We start from the raw sequence: 15,291 nt of genomic DNA, 5'->3' as shown, positions 1-15,291 counted from the left end.
GATTTTCAATGTGCTGAAAGATGCGTGTCATTGAATGTATTCATACTGCTTACATTTCTCTGTCGTGTTTACCTAAAATCTTGTTTTTAGTTTATGTATTTTATATTCCTAGCCATAAGTTGCCTATGATAAACCTATTACACCTAAAGATTTTTTTTTTAATAGTCTCTCAAAATTTAACAATACGACCTATCACTACTACACATCCATTACTTCCAACCAATATTACGAAAGTTTGTGGAGATGAATGTATGTATGTTTGTTACTATTCTAAACCGTTAAACTACTAGACCATAGCCATTACCCAGGAAAATCTTTGCCTGCGAACGAAGTTGTGGGCAGAAGCTAGTTTTACTACTGTAAACTTAAATAGGTATATCAAAGTTTTCAAACAGTTATTTTTATTTAAATTCATTTAAAATCCTCATTCTCATTCCAGAATGCGTCGCAGCAGAAAAAGAAGGAAACTAGTGAGAAGCGCCGAGCATACGAGAAGAGTACGCAACGTGATCCACGCGCCTAATACCACGGGACCTGACTGTCCCGGGCTAGCGCGGCGGTATCATGAGTGCAACACTATTGTGAGTTATACATTTTTGAAATATGTTAAGACTTTAGAAAAGAAGCAATTTTTTGCGTACGACTGACATGTTATAAAAGATATCATCCCTATAACATGGGACTCACATTCGTGGCTAAACGTGGGTGTATTTCATACAGATCTGCCAACACCTTAGGGTTAACAGGCGTAATATTATGTAAGAAAGTGTTGAAAAAATGAATTGGATCATAAAAATCTTTATTACAAATTATTTTACTGTGAATTCTCATGGCTGACTCACTCTTATGTGCCTCACCTGAATAAAATAATAGACTGACTGATTGATATTGCAACACTTAGATATACTAATACATCTTATACAAATAAGTACCATTGAGACCTTTGTTCACACAATAAGTGAAAGAAGCATGACGATTCATAATAATAATAAATAAACACAACTCATTGTCGAAGCGGCAATCTCTTTCTTCGCGGGTCAATGACCGGTTCAACCTATTACATATTATCAGTCATACGCAGAATTTATTACAAACTGTTTTACAACGCTCTGAAGAATGCTATAACTTTTGTTAAAGTTTACATTAACAAGTAGTAAAATTAATCTGGCGTGCTAAAAAACTTTTTGCTAATCTATTTAGGTATGTTTATGGTTTTTCTGATCCTCTCTCTGCGAAAGACCTATTTTGTTTCTTCCCATGAAATAAAAAGTCTTTAACAAAAGCAAATTGAGTTGCAGCAGCCGTTTATGCAAAAAAAAAACATAAATAAGTAAAGAATTATTCATAAATACCTCTTTCGAAATTCATCAAATAGGCCACATAGATTTTCGTCGTCTGGTTGTAAAGAATAGAAAGAAGAAAAAAAAACAATTTTGAAATTTAAATATTACGAATGACTCATTGATCGTCACTTATTCACGCTCAGCTCATAAGCAGATTGTGTTTTAGTTAATTTTTGAAACGATAAGTAAAATTTGTATTTAATTTCATTGATTATTTTTTTTCTTAGCGTCAGTCTTGTAATTATCAAAAAGGTGTACTTCAATTTCAATACTTCAAAACGTTTTCGCCTTTGTATAATAATTTGTAGTTAAAATGCCATAACATTTAAATTATTATTGTATGCTTTATAAATATTTTTTGCTTGTATTCAGGCATGTCCGGGGCCAGTGCGCGACCCGCGAGTGGAGCAGTGCGCCGTGTACGACCGCCGTCCGTTCCGCGGCAGGTTCTACACCTGGGTGCCTTACGTTGATGGTAAGTTTATATAAAAGTATACTACAAAAACATTGTTATAAATAAAGTAGGTATGCTGATTTAAAGGCCCATTTTTTGAATTAGTATTTTCCATAGAATTTAATTCAGAGCTAGGACCAAGCTAGTTGCTTGGTCCTAGCTTAGCTGTGGTCCTTAAAAAACTCGGTAATAAAAAGCTGAGTCTATTTTAATTATAGATAATAAAGTTTTCTAATTATGATCAGATTTTCCACGAACCCTAATGAATCCCTAAGATCTTGTTCTAAAAGTCTTTATTTTCTTTTATTCTAGGCGACTCGCCTTGCACGCTGAACTGTCGGCCTCGTGGACAGCAGTTCTATGCATCCCTCGCGCTGGTGGTCGACGGCACGCCGTGCACCAAGCCAGGCTTCAGAGCTATCTGCGTGCAAGGAGATTGTAAGGTAAGTTAAAATAAACACTGAGTGCGTATAATGTTTTCAAATGATGAATAGGTACTAAAGCGCTAAACGTAATATTACTCATTCTATTATTATCACTATATTTATTAAAAATAATGTTTTAAAATACATACTTTTGAAGCCTAAATTTCAAAAGGAAGTAAAATCAGAGCCAACCTTTAAAGACGAATTAAAAACAAGACATTTTTTTTTTCCTATGACAACGCCATCTAGTAGGCACTAGCCTATGTGAGACTTCTGAGCTTTCCTATTAGATACCGTTCGGAGGTTACTAGCGCCATCTGTCGGCGAATAGACAGATAGTGTTATTCCTATCCGTTACAATTTTTATTTACACTTAAAACACGTAGATAGTAAATTCTGTTGTAGTAGGTATAGGAAAATAATATTCTAAGTGTTACTTTTTTTATTTGAACTATATTTTAAAAGAAGAACTTCAGCTATAAAACTTTGATGTAGGTTTCTGATTCTAATAGCTCTACACTAAGGTGTTGTTTAAAATGTCACGTTTTCGAGGAAATAGATATAAGCCTTTCTTGTAAAAGAAAATGTATTGTTTATGTTTCTCCAATTGTATCGACCGCCTATTACAATTCTACCGTTAACTTAACTTTCGTTTCTATGAATCCTGACTTACCTTACGATTAACTTTAATTATTTTAGTCATTAACATTTTTTTATCCTTTTAAATACAAACAACTAAAATTATACAGCCAACCTAATAGAGATGCATCAGTAAACTTATTTTCCCGTAGAATATTCTTGCGATTTCTAATAGCCTATTACAAACATACACTTAGTTGCAGGTTATAGTAATCAGTGCGTGCGGTGCGTATGTTGGCCCGCGGCCGGTTCGTGTGAGTCCTGACTCGACTTCCTATCTCAATCAGCTTTCAAACATGCAACCGACTATTATGATGTATCTACAAGAAAAATAATATACGAAAAACGATTACTATTTGTTAAGATAATAATTTATGCAATGGGAGTCTTTGTGTATTTTGTATTAGGTAAAGCTAGAACGTCTTGGGAAGATTTTGTTTAATTGCGCTTTTTTTTAACGGCCTCGAAGTTATGTAGTTGAAATGTCATTTATGTAGCGTTGACATTAAATTACGAATTCATTTATTGATAACTGCCCGAGACGATGTTGTAAATAGCCGTATCGAAATTGACAATTTATGTTTAGTTAGTTGCTTATTCTGCAAAGTTAAAGTAATGAAAGAAAACTGAAAAGGGGTTTGTTTAGACCTGCTAATATTAGTTTTTACCATATCCTGGGTTTATTTTTCAAAACGCCTCTACGTCTCTTGCCCATTCCTTAAAATTAACTGACCCATAAAATATCTGTCTTAACATTATAGTCTAAGACTGTCTTTCGAGAACCTTGTAACATAACTTTGGAAATAAACATCACAAATCAAAACACTGGACAACTATTTTACTCTACAATTTTCGTTTTCGAAAGTGCACGCCTTTAGGGTACGCAAACGTATATCACCTTGCACAAAGGATTTAGACAGCATTATCTACGGTAATATAACAGGTGTCATAATTTTGGCAAGCTATCTGTGACGCAAACTATCTCGGACTACCATTAAGTATATTTCATACGTCTAGCCCATTTGTCTTACCCATTTTACCAAAAGATTAGACTAAGTTATATAACTGAATTTCGGATATAACAAGGTGGAATATAGGATTAAAATACCACACCACCTTAAAGTAATATTTTGTAAAAGAAAATAATGAATTACAAATTTCTCCTGTATCGAGGAGTTATCATAAGCTTATCGTGTTCATACAGCATTTTTTTCTAATTTATTGTCACCGACATCCATGTTTATTAAAAATGTTGTCATGATAAAATTTAGGTACACTTGGAGTCCCGTGCATTTTTCAACGACGATAACTATTCAATCTAGAAGCCCTTTGGCTGAACAGAATTGTAGCTGTAATTAACATAGCATGAATAAGAACACTACTCGAACCACTATAAACTATTCTTAGATACAATAAGCTCACTTTTTATTATACATCTGAAACCCGCAGACGCAGTGAAAATCATTTATTCTTTATTAATATTATTAAACAAAGTACTAACAATGAATAGAAAGACTAGGTCCTTATAAGCAGTAGTAGAGGTTTAATAAACCGTCATTAAATGAGAACAAGCTTTTCTTCGGCTCAGTTTAAACAATGGCTAATTAGTACGTGCTATAAAGAGTCTGGGCATATTTACTTTACTCTTGTAACGTAGACTCCGTTCGTTGATTAAGGAAAGATGATCCTTATAGAGACCTTATTATGAAGTTCTCAGTACTTCTCATTTTATGGAGCGAATATTGTTAACACCCCATAATGGTAGATCAAATGATACTTTTGGTGTTGATGTTTCGTTTGCTACTATTGAAAAGGTATCTATTATAATAACATGTATGGTGAGATTTATGAATGTCGATGAGGCAAAATAAGTTTGTACAGTTCATAGAACCGCGCATTTCTTAACCTCTGCTCGCTCTTTTGCGGAACGAAGCGTGTTATTAAGTTTTTGTTTAATTGTATAAAAATAAATCGGAAAATTAAATGGCTATTACATTTTGATAATTATAATAGTACTAATAGAAGCAGATTTAGTCAATATTACGTGTAATTCATTAATTGAAAACCGCATATCTGATGAAACGGAACTTGGGGATTGTATAAGGAAAATAATATTATTATCTGTGAATGTAATCTAAACGAAATAAAAGAACAATACGTATATGTATACTTGTATACTAGTAGAAGTAGATATTTTCATGCAAATGTGGTAAAAAACATTTTTTTTGGCTAGCTGATATACTGACTGTAATAGGATCATTCACGAGGCCAACCATTTTCTTTTTGTTTTTGCATTTCCTCTACATTACGTACCAAAGAAATAACTTCAAGATATTGGGTGCTTCTTGAACTAGCCTTCCAAATTAAAGCTCTACAAAAATAATATGTAGTAGAGACTGAATTAAATAACAATCATGGTCTATAATTAAAATCCACTATAGCAACTACCATAGGGCTACCAAAAATACCGTGATGCCTCACACTGACGCAATAAATCTTTACATCTGTCATACGTACATTTAATATAAATTACATTAGTTAAATCTACTCAGCCTTCGTACATGTGTTAGAATGGGATTTGGCCGTGGTTGCGGATTACTACTGACGTCATTATAAGTATTAACATTTAATTTTGGCACCATAATATACATTTCTGTCCATCGGAAAACGATTCAGAAGACATTTCCATTCATCCGAGGATTAATGTTCCGAAACTGCCTCGCGTGGTTTGATTGAAAACAATTGAGTCATCATAGTAGCCTGTTTTTCGTCAACCGTCTTCCGGTTGTGCTAAATAGTTTATGTCGATTTATGGCAATTTGTGATTCAAGATCACAAAGAAGGCAATTGAAGATTTTAGTGATTCAGAATCGATCGAGATAAAATATTAACAACTCAAAAATGAGTTCAATACAAAATATAGTCCGTTACAATAAACTTATTTTACACAGGTCTTTAACGCTGAACATAATTTATTTCCATCCACCAAAGGGCGAATACCTTCACAGGTAATGTAAGTATCATTGCAAAATCTGGCCACACTTGACCGAGAGGCCGCGGGCCCCTAACGGAACGAAAGATCGGTTGCCATTGTTCTGACAGTAATTGTTGTCGATTGCCCAGCGACCACAGTAAGACCAGTTTCAGCTGACCCCTGGCTTCCTTCTTGTTGTCAACAATTTACAGACACTCTCCCAAACAAGGGTGTCTATAACTTTGGCTTTATAAATCAAGTGCATATTACAGGTTTTGAGGCGTGTCTCTTTAAATTTAAAATTGGTTCTGTTGCTGGCCCTATTTTGATCCTAAGTATGTATTTATGATTGAGGAGATACTACGTTAAAGACCCAGTGATTACAATGACATGGGATATTATATAAATGGCAAAAATACAATTTGGTCAACCTAGAGAAATAACAAAGGAATAGAGGCCTCGCTGGAATTCTAAAGCGTCATATAATTATATCGTACAAAGTACTTCATAGGCTCGCGCGTCATCTCGTGCCTCAAATATTTTACATTAGCTGTACAAACATCTTTACTACGATAAACGTTAGTCATCGTTTGACAGATTAAGCGGCGAACTTTAGACGAAGACCGCGTCGTCACAGTTCGCCAATGGACCACAGATGGGCACAAACTTATCGAAGATTGACTCACTCGAATGGCGTTTTAAATGTTCCGTTCTTGATTGCTTTGTTTCCATCGACTCATTTTTCAAATCATTATAGTGCCCTTTTTTATGAATTTAGAAAAGTTGCTTAAAATATTAGTGAATCAAAGTGTTTCTGAAAATAAGGGCTATGATATCAACACCAAACCGCTAGATATTTAAATTAACCTATACATCAGATTTATAAGTGGTGGACTTGACAGACTAACTAATGCAATTGCATTTCAAGCAGATGGCAAAATTATTTTCAACGTACTAAGACCAGTAAAATTACGCACCATAATATCATTCACATTTTCATTGCTGCTTTTCATCGCAATAATCTTGACAAGTCAATATAAAAGGCGGTATTGGAAAAATTCACGAGTATATTATCATGTAGTTCTTGCTTTGCCTGCAGCAGTATTTACTTTGCAAGAACGACAAATTAATTGTACATTAATGACAAGCCGGCTCTACTTGATGCCGGTATGACTTGTTACTCGATTTCTATCGCTCAGCTATTACCAATCCGTCGGAACACTAACTACTGGTTGTTTGGAGTGAGCAATTTTGCTAATAATGTATGGGTTTAGTTGTTGCTTCACTTTTTATTACAGATTTTATTTCAAAGATGTGATGTAAAGAAATTACCGTTTCGAGATCATATTTTACTATGGTAATTTTAAAAAGTTTTCCTTTTAGTTTTGCTTGTCTAAATTTTATTATTTTATAATTTCGTCTTAAAACATTTATCTTTTAGACTTTCTTCTTCTTTATTTAGAATTCCAGGGCAAAACAATAACCAAAAGAAAGGGGACACGATTCAGACCTTTTCAATCAATTGACAATTTTCCATTATAGAAAAAGTGCTAGAAAAATAACGATGTATGACATTTTCTATTAGATTGTTATCGTTTCATTTCTAAGATACCTTAAAATGATATCATGATTATGTGGAAAATATTTCTTGTGAAAATATCAATGTTTCAATTTGACAGTCACATATCATTTACTGTCTTAAAATTATGGACTCTCACACGTTCTATTTTAATAAAAAGCTACATCTGACATTAATTTGTGTACGCAATTGGTCTGGGCGAAACAAAAAACGATGTTTATTACTCATACATGCCTAACGGTATATTTATTACTGTGTACTTTGTTTAATCAATTGCAAACAATGTTTACAAAAAATATGTTTCGTGTTTTATGCCTACACATGGTAAACTAGACAGCTAGGTACATAAAGTAACAAGGCAAACAAAATGTGCTATTTCTTTAAAAATGTACGAGAATGACGTGCCTAGACACTAGCAGGTATTAAATTTCCTAGAATTAACAAAAGTTTACTGACGATAATGTAACTGATAGGTGTTCTATTCTGTTAATGTTGCCCTTGTAAACTTCGATTATAACATTATTATTACTTTAAATAATATGGCTATATTCCCTTTAAAAACAAATATCTCGATACAATTGCTAAGCCAACTTCAGCTGTAATCCATACTGGCTCGTGAAAGTCTAACATTGATTGCGTCCACGGAAACCTAAGAAATTACGTTAACAACAACTGCCATATAATTTGTCAGATCGTCAAGCAGTCAGATAAAAGTGGGCTCATGCATAATTGAAAGTGCCGCTAGAAACACGGGCACTTATCTGTCCGGTGAGTGTAGGCGAGTACTTGCCGATGGTTTCACGTTAACCACTTTCGTCCGTACTCCACGTAATGAAGCACGCGAACTCGTAAACGTCCTGTTTATTGCATCTGAATTTAAGGCTCTATTTACTTAGCCAATTAATAATGACAAATGTTTGGTAGTTAATTATCGTGTTGCCTTATAGGTAGTTGTTTTAAAACTGTACAGAGTGGTATACAGTTGAAACTAACTTTCCTTCCCTGTTTTATTTTAGGCAGTTGTTTCCTTATTGGGAACTAGTTTAATTGTATTCAATTAAAATAACTCTACTTACAAGAAAGCTTGTAATAACCGTACTAAGCGGCGTTCTCTGGTCTCTGCCAACCCCTATGGGAAAGAAGCCGTGATTTTATGCATGTACGTAAAATAAATCAATCTGAAGCAATATAACCATTATGAACTATCTAAATAGGGAATAGAATACTACTACGAAGAGAATACTATTAAAGAACATTACACGTTAATAAAACATTTAAATTACAAATCACTTGTATTTATATAAGTCTTGTTTTATAGATATCATGACGTAGTTAACTATCGTAAGTAAAGTAGCAACACAAGTTCTCAATTGACCCATATTTCCACAAGGACCATTTTTCAACAGGTCGTCAGGTCGATTTGAACGTTGATGAACGAACTAAATTAATATCCGCCATGAGGGTCCATGAAACGCTATCGATAACATTGTTAAACTCTAGAACATAAATTAATTAACGGTATCTCCTACGTGTCATAAGCGGTGTACTAAACAAGATATTTCTAAGAAGTTAGGTCAATCTTATGCCATTTAAGAAGTAGGTTCATTCATGTTTGTATTTTGTAATTGATAAGATTTATAAGTTTAAAGTGCACGTGTAAAACACGCGAGTTATGTCTTAGTTTACAAAATAATAAGACATACACCCATACATATATAAAATCACGTCCTTTTCGTAGGGGTAGCCAAAGACTATAGAACGCCACTTTGTACTATCCTTACAAATGTTCATTTCATGTACTTATTTTCCATTCAATTATAAATAGTTTAGATCTCATCCATAGCACTAAACCAAAAATTTTAATGAATGTATTTCTTTTGTAATTTTGCAGAATTTTGCAAATTTTTATCCAATGCTACACATACTTTTATGTGTATGGGTAGACACTAGTAGGTATATGGTTGTTGTATGTCAAATATAAAATCACTTACAAAACCCATACCGAGTCGATGACTATACCATCACTATTACATCACCGTCGTAACAATCAAGGACTAAATACTTCAATAGTAGAACTAGCGGGAACGTAACGGAAGAATGATGACGGCATTCAAAACTATTTTTAACCTCTATGTCAATGTTACCTAGGGAAAACCACAGGAATTCGTATACAGGAATGGGAAACCCATTATATTTCTTTGGTAAACATTCAATCATGGTCAAGGTAAATATAGCACCCTACAGTTACAGCTATTGATCAAAATATCAAGACTTCTGTAAGATGTAGAGTAGGTATGGTTGGAATAAAATAAAAATAGGGCCTGAAGATGACATGATCCGCATCGTAGATTTAAATTGTCATCCATAATAAAAAATTAATTAAATTTTATTTATTATTAAAGGCGTGTCAACAGTATAAACACAAACATTTAAACAAAACATAAAAAATGAAATAAATGGGCGTCTACTATATCTACCTATTAGAGACAATGCACAGCATTCAATATAACTGACATAGAAATATTACAAACTAAATATTAAAATCTTAAATCTAGAACTTAATTTGTTTTCCCGTATGAGAAAACATAACTTTAATACAAAATATTTAAATTTCTTGCAACAATCTAAAACACCTTAATACTAAAAGCCAGTATGAAATATAAATATAATAAACCTTATGAAATCTGATATCTACAACAAAACGGGATGTTTTGAAACTGATATTAGGAATTAACCTTTTTGTGAGTAGCAAACATCGTGCTATAAATTATTACGGAAAGTAAAACCGCCTCAAAGCCGCGTACTATGCTGCATTAAGATACACTTAAGTATCGCTCAGACAAGTAATTTAGTTAGCGCCTATTTTAGACAGATAAATCTAAACACATTCAACCCTGATACTTTGTGGGTGGTCTGACTGTACGTCGAAGATATATTCGGAAACGTTAGGATTTAAATATTCTAAGCAAATAAATTGACCCTGCTTGAATATGAGTTACGATGTAGAAGTGAATAAAGTCGGAATTATTGATTTTACATAATAATATAGTGAGAGGAGATGAAACTAAGTTATATAGAAGAAGCAAATACTTAATGAACCGCAAATAAAGTGTATAAACACTGATGGCGCCGCCGCCGGTGTGTTAGTTCTTCAATACCATGTATACATAAGCATGTTTATGTCACACGTTAGTTAAGGAAAACTCATAAACTTATAGATTTTTAATTATTGTTTACATGTGTCATTTTTTTTTTCCTTCAAGATTTTCCGATTATTTTGATACTCTATAACGAAAGCTTCCGTTTTAAGTGTTGAACATAGCACCTGTTAATGCAATTGCTGACCACAATGCTGGTCATAGCAAAACACTAGTCATTCAGTAAGTAATGGTAGTTAAAGGGCGCGAGCGTGAAACGTGAGTGTCCGATCACAGTGACTAATTGGTAAATTACAACGACGTACCGAGCGGGCACTCGAACCTTCACCCCGGCGCCGCGGGCGATACAACCGCAAACAACAACATTATATACTCAGTACATGTTAAAGAACGTGTCTACAATACACCGTTAGAAGTCTATTACAAACAAGAGGACGCATTATACTTCACTAAGCTAGCTATCCTCCCGCAGCTTCGTTCGCGTGGAATTTCACCCCTCAGGATATGAAATTTTCAAAAATTCTCTCTTAGATCTCCTCTACACTTTCTGAGGAATCCTCAAAACATCAAATTTAAACTTTCTTCGCTCAGTAGTTTCGGCTGTGTGTTGTCCATCAGTCAGTCAGTCACTCAAAAACTGAAGATTTTTATATGTAGGTATAGATTGATGAAGGGAATTAAAAGGCATAGGGAGGGTTGTATTCAAATAGTTTTACACGCTTCAAGTAAACATCATGAATAAAACACGCATTTCATTACGCAGATTTTGAACATTTTAACAGTGCTGTAATTAACAGAAATCTATACTAACATTATAAAGCTGAAGAGTTTGTTTGTTTGTTTGTTTGTTTGTTTGTTTGTTTGTTTGTTTGTTTGTTTGTTTGTTTGTTTGTTTGTTTGTTTGTTTGTTTGTTTGTTTGAACGCGCTAATCTCGGGAACTACTGGTCCGATTTGAAAAATTCTTTCAGTGTTAGATAGCCCATTTATCGAGGAAGGCTATAGGCTATATATCATCACGCTACGACCAATAGGAGCAGAGTACCAGTGAAAAATGTTACAAAAACGGGGAAAATTATGATTCTCTTATGTGACGCAAGCGAAGTTGCGCGGGTATTAATAACTTGGGAACAATGCACCCGCTCATTTTCATTATAATATTTTACGAAGTTACTATATTAAATTAGACTAGACGCCCTCCAAAATGAGTGACATTACAAGGAGATTCATTGCTACGCTTCAACAGCGATGAGTTATTAGACAAATATCTAATTTAGAACAAACAACAAATTACTACGTTTAAAAGTTTATCGTAGCACTAAATCGTCGTAATCTGTTGTATCACGTGTTCACTATTGCTTTTATAATTGTCTTACTATAAGTAAGGATTATCTTAACTTATCGATGCATAAATTGCCCCTGTTCATTCCTAACTAAGTATAATATTATTGTGCAAACCTGGTATAAAGTTGTTAAACATATCTATTACACAAATCTTAGGTTGCCGACAAATACAGAATTACGTAGGTACAGACTAAACATATTATATGCAAACGATCGTGTAAATTCTATCCCATTATGTTAAACTACACGGTCGATGATAGCTGAAGTTGTTGTACGGAATTATTCGCAGAAACATATACAAAACGTAATAAAAATTTACTCAGCAGTTAAATCCTAGGAAGAATTACAGCAGAAAACAGAAGCTCTTCACTCTACCGTTTTTCAAAAGAAAAGTAATTAATACAAGAATGGTCTGCGGTTTATTTCCCAAATGGTTTAATTAGGTCTAGTGTCGCTTGTAACTAATGTTTTCTTTCCATTCATTATTTGTCTACTGCTAGCTTTGCTCTTTAAATATCAATATTATACTTGAGTCGGCGCATGTTTTATTTCATTCGATCGACTGTTTCTTTTATAAAGTAATTTTCACAAAGAGCTTTTAATATAGATAAAATGAGCCTCTATTAAGAGTAAAAGTGCCACAATGGAGTTAATGCTGCTCGCTAGACCGCATATTACAACGCGAATTGACCATAAACTTTATTATTACTGGAACGAGATAATTTTATAGTATTATCATTATAAAAAATTGTATTTTATTTCATCTAATTTTCTATAAACTTCGCTTGATTGCCGTCATTACTTGAAAGGTAAAGTACCTTTTGTGATGGTGTTCTTAAACGTTGATTGTTTCATATTATACATTGTAGTAGGTACTAAGTGCCTTTAAAGAGAGGGGTCTCTCTCGTCAGCCATCAATTTCTATACAACTTTCTTTCGAAAAATGAGAATATAAAATGTTTAAAAATAAAGTATGAATGATTATTTGTATAATATCATCTGGAATTATAATAACATCCAGAAAGTCACTATCGGGTTTCAAAATAGTCAGCGAAGGTTGACAAGTAACAAGCATTTCGACAAACGATTGAAGCAAATACATTACAATATTATTGAACTCTAAACATGTCGATCAATCATTAATCGTTGACAACTGCAAGACTTACCCATTAAAATTGACATTGTTAATAGTTTGGTTGCACAATCTACGAACTGATTACTGCATGGCAGATAGCCAAAGCTTACTTATCATTTTCATCCCGTATAGTAAGCGAATAAGCTTATTACCATTCACAGGGAAACTTTTCTTGTTCAAAAATACGTCGATACATCGAATTATACTACTTGGACATACTGCTGAAGCAACAAATGTTTTGATACGGTATATTACTTGTGAGTTGTGTGTTATACTGTATCGTAAAAATATTTTAAGAACTTATCAGTTATCACTTACAGTAAATTATACGCATCAACATAAATTTAGTGCCAGCCTTGGCACGTAAAAGGTTATACCTCTAATCTAAATGGAAGGTATACAACACAATGTGTTTCACTCGTGATCTGAAATAAAAGAAAAACATTGTCAACCCTTGCGAAAAACGCTGTCAGTTGCTTGTCAAGCCGCAGTCCTAAGTCAACTAAGGGAAATGGGTCTGCGTGTAAAACTCGCATAAAACGCGACGCAAGCACACTGTTACGTCACATCCCGTGGGTTTAAAATTGCCTGCTTACTTTCTGTGGATTTGGATGATATTGACTCATTGAGCATACGATTTTCTTGAGTATACAGATAATCTGATGTTATTGAGTATTTTTAAGATTAATACCTCTCAGTTATTTACTGTTACGTCTGTTACCCAAATTATATGCTAAATTCTCAAAGATGTACTTTACAAAAATATATGATAGATACGAAATCTATCATACGTACTTAACGTAACAAATGCTTACATATGGTATGTTAAGAAATCCCGTCTAATAGTGCATGAAATAATTATAGTCAATGTAATTATTTTCATTCTATAAAAAAGAAATCCAGCCTGACAAAATTTTTAACATTTATGAATTAATTACGTCCTACGTGTATCATAAGGTGACTATAATAAATCAAAACAAGCCGTTGCGTAAATGGTGCTAATGAAGGAAACTTCTGTTTCTGCGTATGGCAATAAAACTAAACAAACATTAGAATAAATTTGCCTAGTTTGGGAGGTTTCTGCCCAGTGGTCACTATTACGGGTTAGTATGAAAGTGGGTCAAAGTGAACAAAGTCACGGGCAGAGTAACTTTGGCTCGCAGTATTTCATAGTATGCACATGTTTGCCTATTAACCTTCTAATAGTGGCCAATGTTGACTTCAGTTTACAGCTTCCGCCAGATTCCGAGTTCAAACAAACACTCCGAAAACACATCACAAAAACGTGGTTTTGCCGTTTTATAAATGTAATCGTAAATTTACAAAGAATGCAAAATATTTTGAGTCTGTGTTTAGTGTTGAAAATAACTTCTGTTTTAGTGCGTAACCGTGCAATGTTTATTGCAGACTTTTATCCCATTAGTCTTTAGAAAATATACTATTTTTATTATCTAGTGTATTTGTTTGGTTGACGGCGATGTATCATCAAAGTCTTCCCTTTTACAGTGTCGGTATATTTGAAAATTCGACTGACTGGTATTTCTCATACAAAGTGTTTCCATTAAGCTACATAGTTGCATCTCTCATCTGAATAATTACTCGGCAATCCGTACGCTACAAAGTTTACAGTATACTTAGTAGGTACCAGGGATTTTCATATTTACTATAATACCTGTTTTCTGCGAATCACGACAAAATTATATACAGTAGTTTTCTGCATTATAATATCAATAATACATCCCTAGTCGTCTCTAAATTAGCGTATTAGTAAAGGATCGTATTTTACATTTACATCTCTGTACAACGATCACTTAATTCGAGATTATCAAGAGACCCGCAGCGTAGCTTAACATTAAGTGAGACAAACATCAAGATTAACGGCGTTTAGAATCTTGTATTGCCATATTAGGTATTCACATAATTTTTGTTGACTATACATACGTGTATAAGGATAACTTACACATATAATTGAATAGACAAGGTACGCACGCCTGGGGCACGCGGCGGGCTACAGTTTAGAACATCGTAAATACAACTTAACTTTGATTTAAACCAGGATTATTATTACTCCCCTACAGTTTACCTGTGCTACTGCTTTTCGACACAGTGATAAAGTAGACATTATTTATTTGCAAGCAACTGTAAATAATCGGCATTAGGAGATCAACTCGACCGCATTCGGTATGGTCGTGATAACAGATGGAATTCCACGACCAGTGTCAAAATAAATTGTTACGATGCG

At 33.8% G+C, this 15,291-nt stretch overlaps 1 protein-coding gene across 1 annotated transcript in view; it reads left to right on the top strand.

Annotated features, from left to right (window-relative positions):
* Positions 1-15,291, top strand: part of LOC142979746 (ADAMTS-like protein 4) — a 99,553-nt gene that overhangs the window by 61,055 nt on the left and 23,207 nt on the right. Inside the window, exons 5-7 of the mRNA XM_076124882.1 lie at positions 440-581; positions 1,716-1,818; positions 2,110-2,240. Coding sequence (XP_075980997.1) covers positions 440-581; positions 1,716-1,818; positions 2,110-2,240 — 376 coding nt within the window. The remainder of the gene's footprint in view (positions 1-439; positions 582-1,715; positions 1,819-2,109; positions 2,241-15,291) is intronic.

Source organism: Anticarsia gemmatalis, chromosome 17 (genome assembly GCF_050436995.1).
Source record: "Anticarsia gemmatalis isolate Benzon Research Colony breed Stoneville strain chromosome 17, ilAntGemm2 primary, whole genome shotgun sequence".
Taxonomy (NCBI): domain Eukaryota; kingdom Metazoa; phylum Arthropoda; class Insecta; order Lepidoptera; family Erebidae; genus Anticarsia; species Anticarsia gemmatalis.
The sequence above is the reverse complement of the archived record's forward strand: the minus strand, read 5'-3'. Positions and strand labels throughout refer to the sequence as shown.